Consider the following 27,849-nt stretch of genomic DNA (forward strand, 5'->3'; position numbering starts at 1 on the left):
AATGAGGACGCTCATCTCTAACCTTCACCACAATGCCAGTCGATGATCTACTGACCACTGGCCCTGTTCGTTTTCTGCTGGCTTCCCACGACACAATAGCAATGCCAACTTCCTTGCAAACATTCCCCGCAAGAGCTACGTGCCTTGTAAACTTACTTTCCAGATAACTCTCATACCTTCTCTGCATAAGAAGAACACTTATTTGCAGTAACAATCCCACTATTGTAGAATAAATCAAGACACAAGAATTGAAACAAAACTGGCTTTTTCTACTGATTTTTTTTATTGTAGACTTTGATAAAAGGATTACATGCCATTAAAATATTTGAAAAGAAATATTAAGGTCAGTCGTTGGCTAACAATTTGCTATTCATTTCCGGTCAATACTGATAAGTTTCACAAGAAGAAAGAAAAAAAAATCTGACCGAGGACTTCAAAAATGCAACATTCCAAAACCAAAATTGACACAGAAGAGAGAGACACCCTAGTGACGGGAGTGAAAAAGGTTCTTGGATGCTTCTGATCTTCGTATCAGAGCCTGGAAAACTAGAATAATAGAAAAGGTAGTGAACGGACACAGATCGAAACTGGATTTTTTTTCTATACTGTTTTTATTTTTTTTTGCAAATGCATTCAAGTGTTTTGCTGTTAGACGTTGCCTGCTAAAAAGCAGGTTTGAAAACGGACAAACAAACAAAACAAAACCAAAAAAATAAAAATTTTAAAAACACCACGAAGCTTTGTAAGAAACCCAAATACCTAACATAGGATCGATTGAAAAGCATCACGTTAAAAGCACCAGAGCTGCTGCTGTATCATTTTTGACCCATATCAAATTTTTCATACAAGGAAGACTGGATTGGAATCGTATTAATTTGGGAGGGTTGGAGGTAAAGGTTTTCCTCCTTCTCACCCACCCCAAGGGAAGAGAGTTTCATATTTTAAAATGTTCCAAGCATTTGTTATACACACGGGCAGTTCTGAAAAAAAGCTGAAATCAGCAGGGTCACCCCCATCAAAACTGGATGGCAAGAAAACATTGCTTCCCCTGTCTGGAGATTTATAAAGCCTTCAATTGATGCCCCATCACCCCAAAGAAACGATAGCTCAGTTTTGGCCCACAAAGGGGAGAGAAAAACTGGATCCAGAAAGCGCCTTGCCCCCAAAAGTGTAAATTCATCTCAGCGGTGGCAAATTCTGAAGTCGAGAGAGGAAACGCTTGTAAGCAACTTGAAAGAGTAGGAAAGTTGACCATTAAACAAAGCATAATTTTTTTTTAAAAAAAATGATGGTTTTAACCCAATAGAAGTTGCACATCTAGAGTTATTTCAAACTTACAGATCAAACTAATTGTAAGCATGGGCAATGCTCTGCTATGTATAGGAAAGAGAAACCAACAGCCCTCAAAATAAGGAGCTAGAACAGAAAAAAAGATATCAGGATGGTGTCTAGACTTCAAGGCAGTGTCCATTGGATAGGAACTGGATCCCCAAAGCCTGAAAAGGATGGGAATTACTTAGAATTCTCCAAGAATTCAAAACGTACTTGCAAATCTTTTTGGATTCAAGCAACGAAGCAGCTGACTTGTAATCAATGGCTTCTGAACATCTTGGAAAGAATGGAACAGGTGCTTGCTAGCATGATCTTCAAAGCTTTTAACCTGCGCCGTGATTTTATCTGGCGTTTCCTGGAGCGCTAAAGCTTTTTCTCAAGAAAGCAGCTAGAATGTCAAACGAGGTACTGCAATATATGCTAAGGTTTTTTGTTTTGTTTTAATGAAAGCAAGTGTGGGGAATCATGCATATTTCAAACCCCACCCCAAAATGGAATGTGGTGGGAAAGGAAACTCCATGGCTGTGAGAATTGAAATATGAAAAAAAGGGAAAAAAAGAAAGGAAAAAAGGTAATACCAACAAGATGAAGACATCTTCTGGAGACAATAATAGAAAAAAACTGAAAGACTGGACAAATTTGATGGCAAGCATGGTACCTGGAACTCCAGATAATGTGAATTAAGAAGATAATCAATTTTTAAGCTGAATTTTAACGCATAAGAATCTTTACAAGATGTTATTTGGTTAATGTAAGTCTTTGTCATATTTATGGCTACTTTGGTCGGCTCGTGGAAAAAAGAGATGTTACCTTGAAGAGGTCCAATCGCCATCTTCAATAAACTGTAATCATATTTATTTAACAAAATATAAAATAGACATGCACATTCCAAACAGCTTTATCTTGTTACGTACAAAGAACGCTTGCTGAGAATATCCAGGGAACTTAAGAAAAGACAAATCCAAGAATGTGAACAGAAGACATTCAAGATGGCTTAAATACGGCACGTATTTGGGGGGGGGGATGCCTGAGAGACAGATTTGTTGGTTAAGGTTCCCAAAATGAATTCACAAAATTTATGCTAAGATAATGGTTTTGTCTGCTGTTGAATTTTTTATAAGCAACTTCCGGGATCCCAGAATCGATGAAAGTAGAAGAATTTGCAAATTTTAATTATATTCCCAGAGGTGATGTATACCAGGAGTTCATATTAAAAATGGTAAAATTGACCTTGAGGAAAAAAATGGAGGAATTTCACCTATTTGAACCAGGGTTAATCCTCTACCTTGTTCAAAATAAATATCATGGGCTTCTCCTACTAGGTCCAAAAAGGAAATATTGGCCCACAAGCCCTGACCATAACTTAGCCACATGGACATTACCTGTCGGCTGAGGTTGCTAGGAATTACAGCTTCAAACATTTGAAGGGGATTTGATTGGGGAGATATTTATAAATTGTTGCTAAGCTATAGGTGACCTTAGATGAAAAGGAGGACTGTTCCTGCTTCTGAAGGCCAGCTATCTTCTCTTAGGATACCGGAGATGTTTATTTTGACAGCTTTTTGCATGCTGGGAGGGAACCGGGAAAGATCCAAAATTGAAATCAATTTCTTGCAAGACCAAACAGCAATAAAGGCATCCTAGCCACCAGAATACAATATCAGTCATGTCACTCTGGATTTTCAATATGAACCAACAATGTGAAAAGCAGAGAATCTCTGTGGATTTAAAAACAAAAAACCTCTTGCAACAATTTAAAATGAAAACAACTGGCTCCATTTTACACACCTACCTATTTATTGGCTCTTTTCTTATAGTACATCTGGATCATTCTTTGACGGAACGTCGCAAAGGTATCCTCTTTGTTCTTTCCTGCAACACCCAAGCCCTCCCCTGCTGAGGTAGAGCCCCTATAGGAGGCAAAAGAAAATTAAATTAAATAAGGAGACATCTCGATTTCTTACTGTCAGCTCCAATGACAAAGTGCAGGATGAATAATAAAAAAGGGGGGGAGGCTAACTGCCAAGCTTTCAAAAAGATAATCAAGTTTGAAGTTGGTGCCTAAAATCAGCTATGGTGTAAATTTCAGAGGCTTGCAAAAAAAGTACTTGATCTCTTTCTCAAAGGAAGTAAACCTGCTATCGTTATTTAGAAGACCTGCCAGAAGGCATTAATTTTCACTAGTTAAGCAGTATCCCAGATTGCTAATAGGTAAGACTTTTGTTCCCAGAAAAATAATCTCCTGTCCTGCTCTTTCTCCCAATTTGCTGAGGGAGGTGAATCAGCTTCGTAAGGAAGGTAGAAGTGGGGATTGAATTAGAGTGGTGGGAGTATCTTCAGATAAAATCGAGGTATGAAAAAGACAAAAAGGAAAGGGGGATAGAGGAAAAAATATATAAATTATTGGATAAATTATTAGGACCAGATGAGAAGTCAATTCATAATATTATATCAATATTTATTGAACTATAAAATGGAAACAGAGTTAGTTAAAGATAATGTGATCAAATGGGCTCAGAAGTTTATATATAATATTAAGTTAGAGGAATGGCAGAAAATATGTACAAGAAACAAAAAGTTGACGTTGGCTACAGCAGTGTTTTGCAACATTGGCAACTTGAAGGTATCTGGACTTCAACTCCCAGAATTCCCTAGCCAGCATTCGCTGGCTGGGGATTTCTGGGAATTGAAGTCCAAATATCTTCAAGTTGCCAAGGTTGGGAAACACTGCGCTACAGCATATAAGGAAAATTGGTACAAAATGTTTTTTGGTGGCATATAACACCTATACAATTAGCAAAAATAGACAAAAAGTATATACCTAGATGCTGGAAATATAAAAAAGAATTTGATTTGTATTATCATTTATGATGCTGTTGTAATAAAGCAAAAAAAATATTGGGAAAAAGTTCAAACTTGGCTAGAAGAAATACTAGAAAGGAAAATAGAAAATGAAACTGAATTGTTATTTACTGGGAATAATAATAATAATAATAATTATTATTATTATTATTTATTAGATTTGTATGCCGCCCCTCTCCGAAGATGCATGAAAAGTATGAAAAGGGTCAAATATATTTTACTTTTACACATAATTACAGCAGCCAGGACTGTTTGTGCCCAACAGTGGAAAAGCAAAACTATACCTACAGAAGAAGATTTAACAGAAAAAAAATAACGTGCGGAAATGTATAAACTAACTATGGAGATAAAAAATAAAATCAAAATATTATGAATGTTGAAACAGTTTTATTGTTGGGTGAAGAAAAGGAAGGTATAGTAAAAAAAGAAAAGAAATGTGGATTCAATAGAAGGAAGATCGGTTAGAACGGTTTTAAAAAAAAGTGGGCAGTACGGAAATAAGATTAATGTATATATATTGTACATATCATGTTTAATGATAGTTAAGGTAACAGAGATTGAGCACACTAAGAAATGTAAAACAGGTATATCACATGCTGTCCAATGTTTTTAATTTTTTATGTTTGTGTATGTATTTAAAGATATTTTTTTTTTAAAGAAAGATTCTTAAGGAAGGTTAAGCTAAACAAACAAACAAACTAGAGAATCCTCCAGTAAACTGCATGATCAAACAGGGATTAGAACTTGCCGGCTCTTCCTGAGGTCTAAACCAACCGCTTATCCACTACCAAGCAAACAGAAGATCCATTCTTACAAAAACAGGAGGAGATGCCACAAAGGCCGGAAAAGGGAATGGCTTTCCCAGCTTGTTTCCATGGGCATCACTCAGTGGAATCAAAGGGCTTCGACCACTGAAAATAATGGAACTCAAAGATGTAGCCCTCTCTAATGATGATCAGCAATGTGCTGTCTTCATTTTCCTTTTATTCTTCCGGCTTCTCCAAGAACAGCACATGCTCCTAAGTGTCTGGTGCAAAGAGATTCGCTGAATGCCTGTTTTTATGAAGCAAAGTGAGCCTCAGCAAAAGACTTTGGATGCATTGGGGTTTTTTTACTGTTTGCAACTTGAAAAAAACTGTTGTTACATGCAAAATCCAGGAATTTTTGTCTGTCTGTCTGTCTGTCTGTCTATCTGTCTATCATCTATCTATCTATCTATCTATCTATCTATCTATCTATCTATCTATCTATCTATCTATCCATCCATCCATCCAATCTATTCATCCATCCTATCTATCTATCTATCTATCTATCTATCTATCTATCTATCTATCTATCTTCCATCTATCTATCATCTATCTATCTACCATCCAATCTATCTATCTATCTATCTATCTATCCATCCATCCATCTATCATCTATCGATTGATCTATCGATCTAATCTATCTATCTATCTATCTATCATCTATCTATCTATCTATCTATCTATCTATCTATCTATCTATCGATCGATCGATCGATCTATCGATCTAATCTATCTATCTATCATCTATCTATCTATCTATCTATCTATCTATCTATCTATCTATCTATCTATCGATCTATCTATCGATCTAATCTATCTATCGATCTAATCTATCTATCTATCTATCTATCATCTATCTATCTATCTATCTATCTATCTATCTATCTATCTATCTATCTATCTATCTATCTATCTATCTATCTATCGATCTATCTATCTATCGATCTAATCTATCTATCTATCTATCTCCCCATCCATCCATCCATCCATCCATCCATCCAAATGAATAAAATCAATTTGGAATAGAAGCAATGAGTGATGCCTTTAAAAAACAACAACCAGTCTTGTATAAACTATGAAGAAGGAGAAGAGAAGACCAAAGTCAATTTGGTTGAGATATACAGTACATGAGATATAACAAGTAAGGATTTTCTGAATACCCTTGAGATTAACTTTTCTCTTAGAACAGTATTTCCAAATGTGTAGATCATGGTGAAAGAAATAAGAGGACGTATAAAAGCAAGATTCAACCTTTTACATCCTGATATGGAAAAGTCATTTGAATGCTGGCTGGGGAATTCTGGGAGTTGAAGTCCAGATATCTTCAAGTTGCCAAGGTTGGGAAACACTGATCTAGAAGGCACCGAACCAGGGGTGGGTTCCACTTACCTTCTCTACCGCTTTGCGTCATGTCGGAAGTGCGTCATGCCGGGGAAATGACCGCTCTGTGCGTGCACAGAAGCTTTTGAGCATGCGCAAAGGATTCTTTGCCGGCTGCTTTTGAGGAGCGGCAACCAGAGGACCGGTTGGGGTGTGTGGCCAGCTGACCATCGCTGTGACCGGGGGGGGGGGATTTCTGCCGCCGGTTCAGGTGAAGCCGCCCGAACCAGCAGCAACCAACACTGCACTGTTGGCACAAAGAGAAAGACTGGTAGGGAAGAGTCAGACACGGTTCAGAAATATTTGTCAGCACTCCTGTTGCTGAAGTGTTGTGGTACAATGTAGTCACGGACTCAGAAGACGCAGAGACAGTGGAAGGGGCGCTACAGGCGTCTGGTGTTATTGGGCACCCGAGATTGACTCTAAAGAAGACACGGTGTCAGAGTCTGAAAAACAACCAGGGCCTTTCTGCACTTCCTGAGATGAGTGAACCGGTTGTTAAAGTGGCAGGATCCCATCACTGTTAAAAATGCTTTCAAGGTAATTTATTTATGTATGTATGTATGTGTGTGTGTGTGTGTATGTGGGACCATCCTAGTCTCCCTTAATTTTAAAATTCCAGCTAAAAACATTTAACAATAACATTCGGGTTTCTTCCCGTGTAGGATTTGGAAATTTCTGGCGACGTTTCAATGAGGTTTCGACGAGGTTTCCTCGTCGAAACGTCGCCAGAAATTTCCAAATCCTACACGGGAAGAAACCCGAATATACCAAGACCGTCACACACACACACACACACACACATATTTGTTTTCGTAGATTTTCACGGGTATATGTATGTAGATTGCTCTGAGTTCGGGTTTTGCCCCGTGTAATATTTTGAGTGTCTATGCGACGTTTCGGTGAAATCACATTCACCATCATCAGGCTGAAGTTATAAGCTTAAAGTTGTAAAACTAAACATACATACAAACATACCATGCATAAATTGTAAAGGCTAGGGGGAAAGAATATCTCAGTTCCCCCATGCCTGACGGCAGAGGTGGCTTTTAAGGAGCTTACGAAAGGCGAGGAGGGTGGGGGCAATTCTAATCTCCGGGGGGAATTGGTCCCAGAGGGCCGGGGCCGCCACAGAGAAGGCTCTTCCCCTGGGCCCCGCCAAACGACATTGTTTAATTGACGGGACTCGGAGAAGGCCCACCCTGTGGGGCCTAATGGAAGATGAAAGAAAAACTCAAGAACATGTTAGCGTCAGATAAGGCAAGGGAAAAGATGGCAGGAATCTGATACATTACGAAGGAAGACTGGACAGTTTCAAAGACACTCTCTGATGAGAGTTGAGGTGACCTTCAGATACTAAATACAACACCCTTTACCATGGAGATACTGTAGGTGGCTGAGAAAAAGGGGAGTTACAGAAACACTTGTTCTGTAATTGGATGATGGGAGCTAGAGTACAATAATATTCAACCCAAAGACACTGGATTGGTTTCAAGAGCATACAGGGGAGAGAAAATGAGGAATTTCAGAAATACTCGTCGGCAAAAAAGCCAGCACCCAGGCAATAAATGTCACCTTACCTCAAGCACATCACCAGAGGAAGTAAACCCTTGAGTTTAGCACAAGTACATAACTTGAGTCCATGCTGATGTGAGAAGAATCACATTGTTAAAACAGACCGAGAAAGCCTACAATCTCCTATTCAAGCACAGTAATGGCTAATTTGATGATGCAAAGAGAACGAGAGTATAATAGGACCTTGGATTTCTGGAAAATGGTTCTCAGATGAAAAGGGCTGCCTCCAATAGTTCCCAACTCAGTTTGTTTTAAACAGAGGCCAAGACCACTAACCCAGAGTAAGCCATCTTGTTACTTGCTAATCTCAACACAGGCACACCTACAAAGTTAAGCACGTACATGTGTGTTCATATAGGGATGTGCACCTGAGTCTACATATAGAAACATAGTAGTCTGACGGCAGAAAAAGACCTCCTGGCCCATCTAGTCTGCCCTTATACTATTTTCTGTATTTTATCTTAGGATGGATATATGTTTATCCCAGGCATGTTTAAATTCAGTTACTGTGGATTTACCAACCACGTCTGCTGGAAGTTTGTTCCAAGGATCTACTACTCTTTCAGTAAAATAATATTTTCTCATGTTGCTTTTGATCTTTCCCCCAACTAACTTCAGATTGTGTCCCCTTGTTCTTGTGTTCACTTTCCTATTAAAAACACTTCCCTCCTGGACCTTATTTAACCCCTTTAATATATTTAAATGTTTCAATCATGTCCCCCCTTTTCCTTCTGTCCTCCAGACTACACAGATTGAGTTCATTTTATGCTTAAGACCTTCCACCATTCTTGTAGCCCGTCTTTGGACCCGTTCAATTTTGTCAATATCTTTTTGTAGGTGAGGTCTCCAGAACTGAACACAGTATTCCAAATGTAGTCTCACCAGCGCTCTATACAGCGGGATCACTGTCTCCCTCTTCCTGCTTGTTATACCTCTAGCTTTGCAGCCAAGCATCCTACTTGCTTTCCCTACCGCCTGACTGCACTGTCAATCCATTTTGAAACTGTCAGAAATCACTACCCCTAAATCCTTTATTATATATAAAATTATATATAAAATATATAATTCAATAACATATGTACAGTAACCAGAATGTTTGAAAATGGTTCCTGGGATGGATGGTTTAGCTTGGCCAGTTAAGCAGGAAAAAGCTAGCAAGAAAAAGACTGCTGTTTAGTTATGTGCCTGCGGATTTTGCTTTGGGCTAGTGGACCGTTAGACCAGTGTTTCCCAACCTTGGCAACTTGAAGATATTTGGACTTCAACTCCCAGAATTCCCCAGCCAGCAAATGCGGGCTGCGGAATTCTGGGAATTGAAGTCCAGATATCTTCAAGTTGCCAAGGTTGGGAAACACTGCGTTAGACCAAGAGGGAAACTACGAAGACTTGCAAGGATGAAAGCGTGAAGAAGTGGTGATGTCTGAGCTGGAAAAAAATCTCTTGGGGGAGGGGGAAGATGTTGGAGTAAATGGACTGCTCAGATTGGTAAAAGCAGACCCACAAGGCATGGGTGGCTGGGGAATTCTGGGATTTGAAATATATGCACCGTAAAGTTGCCAAGTTGGGAAACCCGGCAATAGACAAAGATGGAGATCTGTCAAAGAGCTGAAACGGAGTTGCTGGAATCCTCGTTTGTGGTGTTTTTTTAAGGCAGATAGCTTGAAAAGATCAGTAACAAACACGATGGGCAGAGCATGGAAGCAAGTGAGGCAACGGTCTATAGCAGTAATGGCGAACCTATGGCATGTGGGTGCCACAGGTGGCACGTGGAGCCATATCTGCTGGCACACGAGAAGTTGCCCTAGCTCAGCTCCAACGTGCATATGTGTGCCGGCCAGCTAATTATTGGCTTGCACAGGGGGTCTGGGAGGGCGTTTTTGGCTTCCAGAGAGCCTCCAGGGGGACAGGGGAGGGTATTTTTACCCTGCCTGGCTCCAGCGAAGCCTTTGGAGCCTGGGGAGGGTGAAACATGAGCCTACTAGGCCCACCAGAAGTTGGAAAACAGGTCATTTCTGGCCTCCAGAAGGCCTCTTGGGGGGCAGAGGAAGCTGTATTCGCCCTCCCCAGGCATTGAATTATGGGTGTGGGCACTCGTGCACCCGCGCTCTTTTGGCACCCGGGGGAAAAAAAGGTTCGCCCTCACTGGTCTATAGATTCAAGTTCAGGTCTGTGCTTATGAACTCATGGTCTATGTGAGAGACATGGCAACACATCCAGAGATCTGAGAAGGGAGGGAGAGAGTGGCTTGCCCAGGCTAATGGCTGAGAATATGATAAAAGCCATGCTGGCACATAAACAACGATCTCTGGAGAAATAGATCAAGGTGGCTAGAAGCCATGGTGGAGATGAAGGGTCTGGAAGAATCAGATTGCCAAGGATTTATGGATCTTGTCCACAAGGGAAGAAATATGTCTGAGAGCCCTCAGCGGTTAGCACTCATTAGCTTGGAAAGAGACTCTTGTAGATGGTAGATAAGAACAGGGAATTTAGTTAGAAAGTGGGAGGCCTTCAATGCTCTTTGAGCTCCATTGTTTTCTTGCAGACATTTGTAGGTTAACATCCTACTGAGATCCGTACTGCCCCCACCCTACTGGCCTTCTGGAAAGCCTTAAAGACTTGGCTCTACCACCAGGCCTGGGACCGTTGAACAAATGACCCATCGTTCAGATCCGGCCATAAAAGACATGCATGGTTTTATTAAGGGGTTTTTAATTGTCTTTTAAATTGTCCTTTGTTAGATGTTCCTTCTTGCTGTGAGCCTCCCAGAGTCCTCCGGGACTTGGGTGGCATATAAATTAAATTAATAAATAATAATAAATAATAATGAACATCACCAGTGATAGAAAGGAGCAGGGTTTGCTTCCGTTATATATACTAGTGGTTTTCCCTGTCAGGGTGGCTGAGTGTCTTAGAAGATTGACGGCAGAAAAAGACCTCCTGGTCCATCTAGTCTGCCCTTATACTCTTTAGAAACATAGAAGATTTTCATGTACAGTGTTCCCTCGATTTTCGCGGGTTCGAACTTCGCGAATAGCCTATACCACGGTTTTTCAAAAAATATTAATTAAGAAATACTTCGTGGTTTTTTTCCTATACCACGGTTTTTCCCACCCAATGACATCATATGTCATCGCCAAACTAATAATTTTTGCAAATAAATAACAAAAAAAATAATTATTGTTAATAAATAATTATGCTTATAAATATCAGGATCACTAAGTGTCTTATTCTATGGTGAGTACCAGTAATAATGGTGAGTAAATGGTTGTTAAGGGAATGGGAAATGGTAATTTAGGGGTTTAAAGTGTTAAGGGAAGGCTTGTGATATTGTCCATAGCCAAAAATGGTGTATTTACTTCCGCATCTCTACTTCGCGGAAATTCGACTTTCGCGGGTGGTCTCGGAACACATCCCCCGCGGAAATTGAGGGAACACTGTATATTAATTTGTGTGTGAAAGATGAGATTGACTGGACAACAGGTATAGACTGGAGCGTATGATGTCCAGCTAGAGCCACAGGTAATGACACATATTTAGTGGCAAGGATGGGTAGAAAATGGGTTTATATTCACTCTCTGGGAGTGAAATAAATGGGAGTCAGGTTGAAGCAGAGGAGGTACAGCAGTGGCACCGAGTAGGTTAATGCAGAAGAAGGGGAACCTCCACACTGGCTCAGGTCCTTCTAGGCCAGCTGTCCCAGTCGTGGGTGGCCGAACAGTCAAGTTCCTTGTCTCAAGCTGCTGCCAATAATCATCAGGTCTGTGTGGAGTAAGACTTGACATGGAGTTAGATGGAAGGCACAAATCTGGCACATATTATTGGGCGCTGTGGGAGCCCTGTTGGACATCTCTCCTTTTGGGTTACAGTAGCCCAGCAGCTTGGGAAGGAAGGGTGGACATTCCTGTATGCAAAACCACTGCAGTTACTGGGACAACACTGCTCTGGAGGCAGGCTGTTGCAGAGGCCTCTGCATAAAATTAAAAAATATCAGCTGGGGCTATGGAGACACCTCGGGCTCATCTAAAGTACAGTGGCTCCGATGTACATAAGAGGGCACACAAACCTTGCAACAAAGGGTGGAGGACATCAAGAGGCAGGAGGACTTAAATAAAACTCCGCTGTTTCTGGCCCCAGATGCCACTAGATATGTTGTGGCTCCTGCCAGATGTCTTAAGACAGCTGGAATCAGCAAGCCACCGAAAGGCATTTGCTCTTATACGGTGCCGTGAGCTTCCACCCGCCGTTTTGTACGGCAAGTACAAAAGAATACCATCCACTGGAAGATTTTGCCCTCGTGGCTCAGGAGAGATGGAGACTGAGGGACACATGCTCCTGAGATGCTCCTTTTATACAGACATTAGGAAAAAACATATTTTACCACTAATTGCAAGGTATCCTGGCCACTCAGACATTACCTATCTCCAGTGGCTGCTTAAAGATGAGCAGGCCATAATTACAGCACAGGTGGCCAGCTTCTGCGCAGCAGCAGCAGTGGGGATTTGTCGCAAATGTGCGCCTTCATCATAGCGAGATATGTACATCTCTTGTATATTTATAATGGGCCAATTTTGGTTGCGCAGCCAAAAGTCATGAATTGTGTAAGTCATTTGTCTCCAGATGTCCAAGAACCTCAACACCTAGTATGTCTTTGTTGACTTGGGTGACGACCAACTTTGGGTGGTCAACGAACTGTTGTAAGTCAAGGACTACATTTATCATCCAAGAATCTGCTACTAGGATCAAAGAGATACTAAAATGTCTAGATTCTAAGAATCTGAAACGGTTCTTGGATGTTCTGTTTTTCTTGTTTTTTTCTTGTTTTTTAAAAAATTATTATTATTATTATTATATTGATGGTCTTTGACTGTAATAAAGGTCTATTATTAATACACACAGGAAAAAATCTTCAGCATAAAACAAATTACCCTCAGTACTCATATAACTTTATATATCCCAAGGTGGAATACTTTTCTATGACCTGTTAACCTATTGCTGTTCAGTGGCTCGCACTGGATCTGTGACTTTGCTGATGTTGATCGATATCCTGGTCACTTACTATTGCAGAGTGCTGCATGCTCGGAGTGTGGCTATCTTTGAAAACAAAGGGCTGATCCAGGGTGTCCATGGGGATAACATTTTGAAATTCCCTGATATTTCCCTGACATTTCCCTGTAACTTGCAATCTAATTAAGGCACGGTCGTAGATGACCTCATACCAAACGGGTAAGCCGTGGAGAAATATCGGTAGCTGAGGAAGCAAGTTGTTCCCACAGTTATGCTAGTTTTTGCTTGATTCTGCCAGGCAGCGCGATCCATGATTTTTCCCTGACTTTTAAACATTTAAATACAGTTATACCTCGTCTTACAAATGCCTCGTGATACAAACTTTTCGAGATACAAACTTGGGGTTTAAGATTTTTTGGCCTCTTCTTACAAACTATTTTCACCTTACAAACCCACCACTGCCGCTGGGATGCCCCGCCTCCGGTCTTCCATTGCCAGCAAAGCATCCATTTTTGTATTGCTGGGATTCCCCTGAGGCTCCCCTCCATGGGAAACCCCACCTCTGGACTTCCCTGTTTTTGTGATGCTGCAGGGGAATCCCAGCAGGGGAATCCCGGCAATGCAAAAACGGGAGTTTTGCTGGCAACAGAAGTCCAGAGGTGGGATTTCCCAGCGAGGGGAGCCTCAGTGAAATCACAGCATCGCAAAAATACAGAGGTCCGGAGGTGGGGTTTCGAGGACTTTGGTGTTTTTGCGATGCTGCAATTTCACTGATGTTCCCTTCGCTGGGAAACCCCACCTCCGGACTTCCGTTGCCAGCGAAGCACTCGTTTTTGCGATTCTGTGACTCCCCTACTGGGACTCCCCTGCAGCATCACAAAAACACAGAAGTCCGGAGGTGTTGTTTCCCATGGAGGGGAGCCTCAGGGGAATCCCAGCAGTGCAAAGGGGTGAATCGGCTGGCAAAAGGGGTGAATTTTGGGCTTGCACGCATTAATCGCTTTTCCACTGATTCCTATGGGAAACAAACTTTTCACCTTAAGAACCTCATCCCGGAACCAATTAAGTTTGTAAGACAAGGTATCACTGTAGTTTGTTTCCCCCCTCTGATTAATTCCATTTTTTTCACTAATTCCTTGATATTTCCTGAACCGCTGATTTCCCTGATAATTCCCTGATTTCTCTGTTTTTCAGGTTTGCTGGACACCCTGTGATTGTTATCTATAAAGCTCTATATCAGGGGTAGGCAAAGTTGGCTCTTCTATGACAAATGTGATTTCAACTCCCAGAATTCCTGAGCTAGCATGATTGTCTCAGGAATTCTCGGAGTTGAACTCCACAAGTCAAAGAAGAGCTAACTTTGCCTATCCCTTCCCTATATGATGCAACACGGGGATGTATCAGGAACTACCTTATCAAATGTAATTCTGACCAGCCAATCATCTAAGACAGGGTTTCCCAACCTTGGCAACTTGAAGATATTTGGACTTCAACTCCCAGAATTCCCCAGCCAGCAAATGCTGGCTGGGGAATTCTGGGAGTTGAAGTCCAAATACCTTCAAGTTGCCAAGGTTGGGAAATACTGATCTAAGACAAGGGTCTCCAACCTTGGCAACTTTAAGACTTGTGGACTTTCAACTCCCAGCAAAGCAGGTTGAGGAATTCTGGGATTTTAAGTCTACAAGTCTTAAAGTTGCCAAGGTTGGAGACACCTCATCTAGGGGAAGTCTGCTAAGGGCACCAAGTGGTAGAAGGTTACATGAATAAGAACCTGAACAGGTCTAGCTTTTCTACGTAAACTCTGTTCATTCGGCAAGATCAAGTAGGAGGGCTTGCTGCAAAGTCCCAGCCCCCAGGAAACCTTGAGAGCAGGGATCCACAGAGCACCTCTTTAGCAGGATATGGGTTTTTAAAAATTTCCTCCTATGGTTGGAGCCATGTGCAAATATTTAAAATAAAGAACTAAGTAAATAAGCAATCTTATTCTACATTCAAAGAGCTGTGATTCAGGCAAAATAGCCTCTAGCCTATCTTTCTACACACACAAAATGAACATTTTTGTCGTTGTTTTAACGTGTTGGGTTTTATAGTTTAAACGTTGTTACAGCCACCTAGAGTACATCAGATGGGAAGTGATATAACTGTTGTAAGTAAATAAGTAAGTAAGCAAGTAAATAAATACGTTTTCTGAGCTGAAATAAATCAATCCCTTTGGAACATTCTGGATGTTATACTGTATAGAACAACAGGGATGCAAAATTAAAATTTGTTTTCCTTTTTTGCACTAGGCTACTCAAATAGAAGGGTGGTATTCCATATTTGGTGCAATCTTATCACTAATCATAGAAAAATTGGATAAGGGGATAATTCTTAAAACAAAAAAATCAGTTACTTGCACTATTTGTGGGTGGAAATTTAATTAAGACAATCAAAATTCCCTTTATCCTGAGTTTGGGAGAGAAACTCCAAAGAAGCTTCTTGGAATTTGTTTCATCTTGAGTTACAAAAGCTATTTAATTTACTAATTAATTTACAAATGTAAAAACTTGAAATTTACTGTATTTTTCTGAGTATAAGACGCATCCTTTCCCCCCCTAAAAGAGGGTGGAAATGTCGGTGCATCTTATATACGGAATGAAGCCATTTTTGCTGTCCTGAAGCAACACCCCTGCTTTCTGTTTTTGGACAGAGGGTCTGGAAAGCCTGCAGAGAACTCCTGGGGATTGGAGAAAGGCAAAAATGTCCTCGTTTTTGCAAACAAAAAAACCCTGGGTGAAAAACGGCTTGTTTTTCACAAAAATGGGACTGTTTTTGCCTTCTAATTACCCATCATGCATGATTGGAAGAGGAATTCTGGGAGTTGAAGTCCACTAGTCTTACAGCAGTCAAGTTTGAAGACCGCTGGGTTAGAGGTGCAAGGGTTTTCAAACTTGGCAAGTTTAAGACTCGTGGACTTCAACTCCCATTCCTGAGCTAGCATGACTGGAGGAGGAATTCTGGGAGTTCCCCAAGTCTTAAAAGCTGTCAAGTTTGAAGTCTGTAAAAAGTGTAGATGTTTTTAAAAAATATTTCTGCTACACTGGCATTTTATTAAATAATACAGTAATACCTCGTCTTACGAATCTAATTGGTTCCAGGGGGAGGTTTGTAAGACGAAAAGTTCGTAAGATGAAACATTGTTTCCCATAGGAAACAATGTAAAATCTATTAATCCGTGCAACGAAAAAAAAAAAAAAACCCCGCCAAAAAACGCCGCCACCCAGCTGTCACCTTTTGAAACAGCCGGGGGTGCTTCCCAGCGTCCTCCTGAACCCAAACGCCAAACCCAAACTTCCGGGTTCGGCAAAAGTTCAGGTTCGGGAGGCCGCTGGGAAGCCCCGCCGCCCGGCTGTCACCTTTTAAAACAGCTGGGGGCCTTCTCGGCGGCCTCCCGAACGCTGAACCTGGAAGTTCAGGTTTGGGGTTCGGGTTCAGGAGGATGCTGGGAAGCCCCCCGGCTGTTTCAAAAAGCGACAGCCGGGTGGCGGGGCTTCTTGGCGGCGGCGGGTTCGTAAGAAGAAAAAAGTTCGTAAGAAGAGGCAAAAATTTTCTGAACCCCGGGTTCGTATCTTGGGTTGTTCATAAGACGAGGGGTTCGTATCATGAGGTACCACTGTATATTACTACACAATTTGGTTCAGAATACTTTTTTCCTTGCTTTTCACCTTTAAAATCTAGGTGCGTCTTATACTCTGAAAAATATATGAATACTAAGGAATAAGTGGAAACTGGACATTTGGAAAAGAGTCAAATCCAAAGGCATGAATGCGTAAAGGCTTCTCTTGCCCTCTTTATACATACACATCGACAGGATCCTGGATGCCTTTGCCATGTAACCCGAGGCCACGCCCTTCTTGCCAACCCATTTTTTGAAGTATTTGGAAGCCAATGTTCTTCTCATTGAGTCTCTTGTTATAGAATGTCAAGTCCTTTGTTTTCTGCTATGGACAAATACAAATAAGATTCAATTTAATATGGAGATGTTAAACAGACCCACAAGCAGACATGTTTCAGTGAGGGGGAAATTGGGACATTTTAAAACTGTATGACAGATGGTGAGACAAAATGTGATCTTTAACATATTCACCAAATGGGCCACCAGTGGATGTGGTCCATCCTAAAATATAAACTTACCTAAAGATAAATCTGCGATGATGCTCTGCTTATATCAGGGGTCGGCAAACTTGCCAACTTTAAGACTTGTGGACTTCACCTCCCAGAATTCTAGGGGGCTAAGTCAACAATTCTTAAAGTTACCAAGTTTGCAGACCTCTGCTTTATTATTATTATTATTATTATTATTATTATTATTATTATTATTATTTATTAGATTTGTATGCCGCCCCTCTCCGTAGATTCAGGGCGGCTTACAGCATTAATAAAAACAATATATAATGACAAATCTAATAGTTAGACTCTAAAATAACAATAATACATTTAAAAAGTCTAAAAAACAAGAAACCCCAATATATAAAAAGCATACATACAGTCATATCATACACAGAAAATTACATAGGAAGGGGAGATGTTTCAGTTCCCCCAAGCCTGACGACAGAGATGGGTTTTAAGGAGTTTACGAAAGGCAAGGAGGGTGGGGGCAGTTCTAATCTCTGGAGGGAGCTGATTCCAGAGGGTCGGAGCCGCCACAGAGAAGGCTCTTCCTCTGGGTCCCGCCAAACGACATTGTTTAGTTGACGGGACCCGGAGGAGACCAATTCTGTGGGACATAACCGGTTGCTGGGATTCGTGCGGCAGAAGGCGGTCTCGTAGATACTCTGGTCCGGTGCCATGAAGGGCTTTATAGGTGATGACCAACACTTTGAATTGTGACCGGAAACTGATCGGCAACCAATGCAGACTGCGGAGTGCTTTATATCCTTTCCCTTTAGACTCCTTAGAAACTCATCGTAGAGATACTCCCCAACTTACGACCAGTCACTTAGCGACCATTCAAATTTACAACTGATCTCTCCAGGGCTATTTATGACCTGGATTCAAAGTTTTGGTGGCCCATCCCTCAAGGTCATGTGATCACATATTTGGTGCTTAGCAACAGGGCTGCGTCTGTAGTCACTTGCAAGGACGTGAGGTCCTGTTACCATGATTTACAATGTTTTTTGCTGGAAACCAGTGTTTACTTTTGATGTCCGGCAAAAAAAGCCACAGCCACAAAAAACCCCTATTGCAGACAATGGATTCACTTAACTGTAATGATTCACTTAGTGGCCACCAGAAAAAATGTCGTAAACATCACGTGGTGATCTCTAACGACCAGCATGACTCGCAACTGTAATTCCAGGCTCAATTACGCTCATAAATCGAGGATGACCTATACACAAATTCTAGATTTTCTGTCTATTTTAGGGGGCATATTTAGAAACAAAGCTCCAAAATTCCAGCCATTCTTCATTTTTTAATCTTCTAAAAAAAAAAAAAATCTTAAGAACAATGTAGGGATGTACAAAATTGACCAATTCTGAAACTGAATGAAGAATAAGGAATGGACCACTGCCTCTAGACTGATCAAGATGAACCTTGGTTTTAGAGTTCAGAGAATTTACTTCTGCAAAACTCAACGACTTGAAGGAAATAGAATATTTTGTCATTTTGTGTATATACAGTGTTCCCTCGATTTTCGCGGGTTCGAACTTCGCAAATAGCCTATACCACAGTTTTTCAAAAAATATTAATTACAAAATACTTCACGTTTTTTTCCCTATACCACGGTTTATCCCGCCCGATGACATCATACGTCATCGCCAAACTAATAATTTTTGCAAATAAATAACAAAAAAATAATTATTTTTTAATAAATAATTATGTTTATAAATATCAGGATCACTAAGTGTCTTATTCAATGGTGAGTACCAGTAATAATGGTGAGTAAATGGTTGTTAAGGGAATGGGAAATGGTAATTTAGCGGTTTAAAGTGTTAAGGGAAGGCTTGTGATACTGTCCATAGCCAAAAATGGTGTATTTATTTCCGCATCTCTACTTCGCGGAAAATTGTCTTTCGTGGGCGGTCTCGGAATGCATCCTCCGCGAAAATTGAGGGAACACTGTATATATAACATATGTAAACACACAATAAACTATGTACCGGTTCTGTGGGCGTGGCAGGGGAAGGATACTGCAAAATCCAAATTCCTCCCCCACTCCTGGGAAAAGGACATTGCAAAATCTCCATTTCCATCCCAATCTGGGGCCAGGGAAAGAAAGTATTTGCCAGTTCTCCAAACTGCTCAAAATTTCCGTTACCGGTTCTCCAGAACCTGTCAGAACCTGCTGAATTTCATCCCTGTACTACTTGTATGAAGAAGAAATTCCAGCATGCAAATTCTAATTTGTGATCCAATATGGGAACTGTATAGACAGTTGAACTTAAATACAAGCACAGGTAACAAGAATAGGAACAAAAATTACAAAGAATTCTCCTCCACCAATCTTTAGGTCATATTCTGTTTTGCTTTACTTGGGAGAAAAGTTGTGATATAAACCAGTGTTTCCCAACCTTTTTTGAGCCACGGCACATTATTCACATTTACAAAATCCTGGGGAACATTGGGGGGGGGGGGGGGAATTTGGACAAAAAACCCTCTCTTCCTCCCTTTCACTTTATTTCTCTCTCCCTCCCTCTTTCTCTCTCTTCCTTCCTTCCTTTCTTTCCCTCTCTCTCCATCCCTCTTTCTTTCTCTTCCTTCCTTCCTCTTTTTTGCTCTTTCCCTCTCCCTCCCCCCCTTTCTTTCTTTCTCTCTCTCTGTATCTCTTGCTATCTCTCTCTCTTTCTCTCTCTCTCTTGCTATCTCTTTCTTTCTTTCTCTTTCTCTCTCGTACACCACGCCGGCAACAGCGGCATCGGGCAGTAGCCAGGGGTGGTGGCAGAGTGGTCGACTGCGAGCGGGAGCCCTGACAGCAGCGGCTGCATATGTTGCTGGATGCCGTACCTGCTGGCGTTGCGCCTGGCATGGGCGTGGGGCTGACACCTCGGTCCCGGCCCAGCCAGCAGGCCAGTGTCAGCCCCGCAGCGCCAGCACGTACGACGTCCAGCAACACGTCCAGCCGCCACCGTGCCTATGCCCTGGAGCTCCCGCTCGCAGCTGCTGTCCCCCGGCTACTGCCTGGTGCCGCTGCTGCCGGCGCCCTCCTGCTGCCGGCGCCCTCCTGCTGCCGGCGCCCTCCCGCCAGGCCCCAAAGGTTATTTGTCGCCGCCCCTGCCAGGGAAGCTCCAGCTGGGCGGGGTGCTACCAGTGCCTCCGCCCTGGAGCTCTCGCTTGCAGCAGCCGCTCCCCGGCTATTGCACGTTGCTGCTGCTGTTGGTGCCCTCCCGCCGGGCTCCAAGCTCACCTGCCGCAAAGAAGGAAGGCATGAAAATGAAGGCATGAAGAAGGAAGGCGTGAAAAAGAAGCCACGAAGAAGGAAGCCACGGGAAGGAGGACGCTCAGCTTCCCATTTCGGAAGCTGAGCTTCGCAAGCACACCTGAACATGTCTCGTGGCACACTGGTTGAAAAACACTGATATAAACATCCCAGTCTTAAAAGAGAATTATGTTTGCCTCACCTTCTTGTTTTTATATGAAGAATATCCACGAGGTCGGTCGTAAGAGATACGCACCGGATCATGTACTGAAAAGCAAAAGTAAGAGGCCAAATCAGTCCTACGTCAAAACAAATACCGTTACGTAAATTGCACTTTGGGGCTTTACAAACAGGAATCCATATAGATCAGTCCTGCTGCGCCCAGAGAGATGATTTCAGGAAGCCCAGGCAGACCTATGATAAAAGGTTTTTCTTGGTCTCCAGCATCAGAGGCGGATGGCTTCCAAACAAGGGATATTACAGGGGTCCCCAAACTTGGCAATAGCTGGCTGGAGAATTCTGGGAGTTGAAGTCCACAAGACTTAAAGTTGCCAAGTTTGAAGACCAATGGTATATTAGATTAACAATGGGTCAGTGATGGTGAACCTATGGCACGGGTGCCACAAGTGGCATGCAGAGCCATATCTGCGGGCACGCAAGCCGTTGCCCTGGCTTAGCTCCAGCACATAGAAACATAGAAGATTGAGGGCAGAAAAAGACCTCCTGGTCCATCTACTCTGCCCTTGTACTCTTTCCTGTGTTTTATCTTAGGATGGATATATGTTTACCCCAGGCAGTTACTGTGGATTTACTAACCACGTCTGCTGGAAGTTTGTCCCAAGCATCTACTACTCTTTCAGTAAAATATTTTCCCACGTTGCTTCCGATCTTTCCCCCAACTAACCTCAGATTGTGTCCCCTTGTTCTTGTGCTCACTTTCCTATTAAAACACTTCCCTCCTGAACCTTATTTAACCCTTCAACCTATTTAAATGTTTCGATCATGTCCCCCCTTTTCCTTCTGTCCTCCAGACTATACAGATTGAGTTCATTAAGTCTTTCCTGATACGTTTTATGCTTAAGACCTTCCACCATTTTTGTAGCCCGTCTTTGGACCCGTTCAATTTTATCAACAACTTTTTGTAGGTGAGCTCTCCAGAACTGAGCACAGTATGAAGTCCCGCATGTGAGCAACAGACAGCTGATTTTTGGTTCACACAGAGGCTCTGGGAGTGTGTTTTCGGCTTCCGGAGGGCCTCTGTGTAAATGTGGGAGGATGTTTTTGCCCTCCCCAGGTCCTGGGAAGCCTCTGGATCCTGAGGAGGCTGAAAAACGGGCTCACCGGGACCACCAGAATTTGGGAAACAGGCTGTTTTGGGCCTCCAGAAGGCCTCTTGGGGGGGGGACAGAGGAGATAATTTTCGCCTTTCCCAGGCACTAAGTTATGGGTGTGGGCACTCATGCAGGCGCGATAGCGTGCACGTAACCACTTTCAACACAGAGGGGAAAAAAAATTGCCATCACTGCAATAGGAAGTACTGAAGCACTGGATCGGTCTCAATTTACAATGTCATGGAGAAGCCACTCCGATTCCCCGGAGAGGGGCGGAATACAAATCTAATAAATTATTTTATTTATTTATTTATTTGATTGTATGCCGCCCCTCTCCGTAGACTCGGGGTGGCTAACAACAATAAAAAAGACAATGTAAACAAATCTAATATTAAAAATAATCTAAATTATTATTTAGAGTATTATTTATTTATTTAATAATTTATTATTATTATTATTATTATTATTATTATTAATTATTATTATTATTATCCTGTTTTTTGTAACTGAAATATAATTCTGCTTTCAAGAACCCTGGAAAGAGGATGGAAACCAGGAGGAAGGGGAAAGTTCCTGTCTTGGAAATCTGCTCACTCGGGTTTTCATAATTGACACCAGCCGACACCTGCATTCTTTAGACAGGGGAGGGGAGGGGGAGGTTGCCGTGGTTACCTATAGGACTCTGTTGGCAGCGCTACCCTGCGGATGAGGTAACTGAGCCGGGCCGCAAAGTGGCATCCCTGCAAAGGACTCCTCAGTCAGTTGGCTGAGGTGGTGGCGGTGGAGTTCAATCGACCCAGAAAAATTGGCGGCCACAGCCACCAGAAATTTTAACTCAGCTGAGAGCCTAACACAAGTCGTTCTCAACCTTTCTAATGCCTTAATACAGTTCCTCATGTTGTGGTGACCCCCAGCCATAAATCTAGCGCCAATTCTCCCAACAGAGCTTGAAGCTGATTGGCAGGAAGGTCAGAGGGACGCGCCCCCCCCACTGTAAACGCCTGATTGGTCAGATTCTAAAAATATGCTCCAAGGCTCCAGAATAGAAGCTTTAGTTCCTAACACCTTGGGGAGATCACTTAATACAAAGATGTCAAACTGGATTTCATGGAAGGCCGCATCAGGGTTATGCTTGATATTGGGGGCGGGGGGGGGGCAGAGTGGGCATAGCCAGGGTAAGTGTGGCTAGCTCAATATCATTTGTGTTGGAGGCACCTGTGGTGGCCAGGTGCTAAGGCAGGACTTCCCTCAGACCTTTCCTCACTGTCATTATAACCTTCTTTCCTTTTCCTTCCTTCCTTCTTCCATTTTCCCTTTCATCTTTCTTCCCCTCTTTCCCTCCTTGCTCTTTCCCATCTTCGTCTTTCCTCTTTCCCTTTATCCTTCCCTCTCCTTTCTTGGATGCCCAAATGCAAAAGGAGAAACATTTCTCCTTTTGTTATGTTTCTGGTTTGTTTCGATAGCCCTCTGCCAGTGAAAACACAGCTTGGGGCAGGAGGGGGCACGCATACACATGTTCCCCCCCGCAAGCACCATTTTCGCTGGCAGAGGCACGGGTGGGGGGGGGGTCCAGTCCTTTGCTGTTTCCAGGATGGCCCCACGGAGAAGATCTAAGCTTTGAGTTTGACACCACTGACGTACTAGATCTGTTTTCCATCTTGGGGCAACATGATCAGAAAGGGCAGCACGGATTAGTCTGAGGTGGCCATCCGCCAGTGTTTCCCAACCTTGGCCACTTGAAGGTATTTGGACTTTAACTCCCAGAATTCCCCAGCCAGCGAATGCTGGCTGGGGAATTCTGGGAGTTGAAGTCCAAATACCTTCAAGTGGCCAAGGTTGGGAAACACTGCCATACGCAACAGGTGGCCGTATCCAACAGGAATAGGCAAAATTGGCTCTTCTATGACATGGGGACTTCAAGTCCCAGAATTCCCGAGCTAGCGTGATTGGCTCAGGAATTCTGGGAGTTGAAGTCCACAAATCACAGAAGAGCCAACTTTGCCTACCCCTGGACTATCCAATAAAGCAGAATACAGGTAGTCCTTGACTTAGAACCGCATTGGAGCCCAACATTTCTGCTGCTACGTTTGTTCCGTGAGCCCCATTTTACGACTCTTCTTGTCACCGTTGCAAAGGGGATCACTGCTGTTACTAACATATAACACAACGGTTAATAGATCTGGATTCCCCGCTGACTTGTGCTTGTCAGAAGATCGCCAAAATGGGATCACGTAACCCCGGGACCCTGCAGCCGTCATAAATATGAGGCAGCTGCCAAAGCGCCTGAATTTTGATCACGTGGCCACGAGGATGCTGTAACAACTTTTTGTAAGTGTGAAAAACGATCATAAGTCGGTTTTTTTAAAAGTGCTGCTGTAAATTCTGGACGGTCCCTAAACGAACTGTTGTTAAGTCGAGGACTGCCTGTATTTGTAGTTCAGGGTTGCAATGAAGGGTCCTTGGTGGTCTCAGAGCGTGGCTGTTTTCTCGCAGGAGTTTCATTACCCAAAACTACTAGGGGAAATCAGGAAATCCAGGCAGCCCAAATGTGTTTAACGATGTACAGCGTTCCCTTGATTTTCGCGGGTTCGAACTTTGCGAATAGCCTATACCACGGTTTTTCAAATAATATTTATTAAAAAATATTTCGTGGATTTTTTTCTATACCACGGTTTTTCCCGCCCGATGATGTCATACATCATCGCCAAACTAATAATTTTTGCAAATAAATAACAAAAAAAAAATTATTGTTAATAAATAATTATGTTTATAAATATCAGGATTACTAAGTGTCTTATTCAATGGTGAACACCAGTAATAATGGTGAGTAAATGGTTGTTAAGGGAATGGGAAATGGTAATTTGGGGGTTTAAAGTGTTAAGGGAAGGCTTGTGACACTGTTCATAGCCAAAAATGGTGTATTTACTTCCGCATCTCTACTTCGCGGAAATTCAACTTTCGCGGGCGGTCTCGGAACGCATCCCCTGCGAAAATCGAGGGAACACTGTATTGTATCTACAAGAATCTGATCTACTAACAGCCAAGGCAAATTAGCAGGAGAACAGCAAGAAATTCAAGGTGGGTTGAATTTAGACCGCTTCTAGGTGCGAAGGGCCTCATGACCGATGACACTTTTGACCCCCCCTCCCTTGGGCTCAGCCCAGTCATCTCCTACAACTAGAATACATCACTAGCAAGTTACCTAGTTTGGGTAGTGAAATGCCTGCAAGGAAACAACCAATTTCTTTCTTTATTCATTTGGACTTATATGCCACCCAACTCCCAAAGGACTCTGGGTGTCTCACAGCCAAATACGCATAAAATGCAATATAATACCCCCTAAAACGATTTAAAACAGTTTAAAACCAGGAGTTAAGACAATTAAAACGGTAGCAAAAACACCCCCTGTGCATATCTTAATGGCCGAATCCCGACGGTGTGCCATCTGATCAACGACCCCAGGCCTGCTGGAAAAGCCAGGCATTTACAGCTTTTTGGAGGGCCAGTAGGGTGAGACGGAGCAGCCAGAGAAGGCCCTGCCCCACGGACCCGCCAGCCGACACTGTTTAGCTATTTAGCTTAGTTTAACCAAGCTCAGAGACCAACAACCGAGGACCCTTCAAGGTGGGCGCCCTGGTGCTAAGTCTGCTAAGGTTTTGCAATCATCACAAATCAATATAGTGAAGACTCATAGGCAACACATACTCTCAAATAAGGCTGGATACATATATGAATATTAGCAGATCGGCTTAATGGCTACATTTACACGACTACTTTATAAATGTAGCATTTAAACGTGTTTTTCTCCCCTTCGCTAGTTTTGCAAGTCCAGCTTATTTGGACAATTGAGTGAATTGAATGGATTGTGTTGACCCCCCCCACATCATGAGTTTCTTCAATTAACTGTGTTGTGCAAAACCCGTCTGAATATAGCACAAAACCCGTTAGAACTGCCAACTGCAATTAACTGCACCATTTGCTAGCTGTTTTCCAACACTTCTGACACCTGTCTGATCTTCAGCAAGAGAGACGGAGGCTAAAGGCAGCCCTGCAAGAAATATGTGGAAAAATAATGTTTTATAAGCCCTGAGGTTTGGGGAGAAGGGCACATTTTACTGCAGAACCAAACAAGCGAATAAACAAAACAAGTCGTATCTCTGTTAGAAACCTCGCTGTACACATTACCTGCCTCTCACACCCATGTCATAATTAGGCATTCCGTAAGAATTTCAAGGTTTTTCCTCACTCTTCTGCCTAACATAGCACAGACTGGGACGTTTGCAACGAAACTGGAACGTATTTAGCTCACGAATTAAAAGAAAGTGGGTTTACACCCTGAGTAAGCCACAGAATTGGTTGATACGTTTAGACCAGAGATCTGCAACCTTAAACACTCAGAGCATCATCCCAAACCCCCAACACTTTACCCTTAGATTATCTACGGTTGACCTATCCAGATTCCTAAGAGGTCAGTAAGGAGCAAGTACAAGTGCACTAGAGTGCCTTCCGTCCCCTGTCCTATTGCTCTCCTATATCTCCTATTCCTTTCTTCTATTCCTATATCTCTTCTTCTATTCTTTCATTGATATGTTCTATTACTATATCTTCTTTTCTATTCTTTCTTAGATATATTTTACTATGAGTATCTCCTCTATAACCTTCATCATGTATTTTACTATGTCTATATAGATATATATACCCACTAAAACCCTCATTGTGTATTGGACAAAATAAATAAATAAATAAATAAATAAATAAATTTGGAGCAGTTTCCCACAGAAAAGAAAATACCGGGAGCCACAAAGCCTGGGTGGGCGTAGCCAACTCAATATCACTCACTCCCACCCAGTCACATGACGCCTCCAGCCACGCCTACCCATGTTTTGTGGCTCCAGGTATTTTCTTTTAAACAGGTCTCTCTCTCTCTGGCATCTTTCTTTTTCCCTCCCTCTCATCTCTCTCTTATTTCTCCCTCTTTTTCATTTCTCTCTCCCTCTCTTTCTTTCTCCCTCTCTCTCCCTCTTGAATGGAACCATTTCCAAAAAAAGGCCAGGGTTGGGGTGGATTTCTTTCCCCTGATGTTATTCTTTCTTCTTCTTTGGGTGGTTTTCACCATATGATTTAAATCAAGAGTCATTTCAGGTTCCCAGATAAATGAAGGTCTTTTATTGCCCTGCTGTGGCTCCCTGTCAGCTGGCTTCTCCCCCTTCCCCTCCCCCTCATCCTTGCCTGTCCTGGAAACCACCCACTGGTGGGATCATCCAACAGGGATCCGCTGGAGAGGGCCCAAAGAGCCGCAGGCGATTCTAGAGCCGCACGTTGCCGACCCTGGTTTAGACAGTGGGCCGAAGCCTCAAACCATTCGCAAGGCACCAGTATAAGAAAATATTTGCAGCTCAGGGTTGAGCGGTCCTTGGTGGACTCTGAGCTGGGTTTTTTGTCAGACGTTTCATTACCCAAGTAGGTAACGTTGATGCTAGCAACCAACTCCCCCCACCCCAGAGATTCGTAATTATTATTATTATTATTACTATTTATTAAATTTGTATGCCGCCCCTCTCCGTAGACTCAGGGCGGCTCACAGCAATAGTATAACACAATGTAAAATACAAATCTAATATTTAAAAACTAATCCCAGCGGCCGATAAGGTCCCACAGAGTTGGCCTTCTCCAGGTCCTGTCGACCAAACAATGTCGTTTGGCAGGCCCCAGGGGAAGAGCCTTCTCTGTGGCGGCCCCGGCCCTCTGGAATCAACTTCCCCCGGAGATTAGAACGGCCCCCACCCTCCTTGTCTTTCGCAAGTTACTTAAGACCCACCTATATCGCCAGGCATGGGGGAACTAAGACATCTCCCCCAGGCTTATTATATTTCATGTTTGATGTGTATGTGCTGTATGGTTTTTAATTGTTGAGGTTTTTATATATTTTATTATTAGATTTGTTCCATTGTTATACTGTTTTTATTACCGTTGTGAGCCGCCCCGAGTCTTCGGAGAGGGGCGGCATACAAATCTAATAAATTGAATTGAATTGAAAAAACCCTTAATTAAAAAACATACACACAACATACCATACACAAATTATATAGGCCTGGGGAAGATGTCTCAATCCCCCCATGCCTGACGGCAGAGGTGGGTCTTAAGAAGTTTACGAAAGGCAAGG

The 27,849-nt window shown here is 42.5% G+C and overlaps 1 protein-coding gene across 5 annotated transcripts in view; it reads right to left on the minus strand.

Annotated features, from left to right (window-relative positions):
- Positions 1 to 264: 264 nt before the first annotated feature.
- SUGP2 (SURP and G-patch domain containing 2) overlaps positions 265 to 27,849 on the minus strand; it is a 62,008-nt gene continuing 34,423 nt past the window's right edge. For 2 of the 5 annotated variants that reach the window (XM_070746076.1, XM_070746067.1), the window contains exons 8-11: positions 20,558 to 20,622; positions 16,800 to 16,936; positions 3,125 to 3,242; positions 265 to 546 (exon numbers count right to left, since the gene is read on the minus strand). In XM_070746076.1, the coding sequence (XP_070602177.1) occupies positions 3,125 to 3,242; positions 16,800 to 16,936; positions 20,558 to 20,622 (320 nt within the window). In that variant the 3' untranslated portion in view covers positions 265 to 546. Of the gene's footprint in view, positions 547 to 3,124; positions 3,243 to 16,799; positions 16,940 to 20,557; positions 20,623 to 25,615; positions 25,735 to 27,849 lie in introns of those variants that run through there. The other 3 variants (XM_070746057.1, XM_070746048.1, XM_070746084.1) reach the window with 2 other exon arrangements.

Source organism: Erythrolamprus reginae, chromosome 1, assembly GCF_031021105.1.
Source record: "Erythrolamprus reginae isolate rEryReg1 chromosome 1, rEryReg1.hap1, whole genome shotgun sequence".
NCBI classification, from domain to species: Eukaryota; Metazoa; Chordata; class Lepidosauria; order Squamata; family Dipsadidae; genus Erythrolamprus; species Erythrolamprus reginae.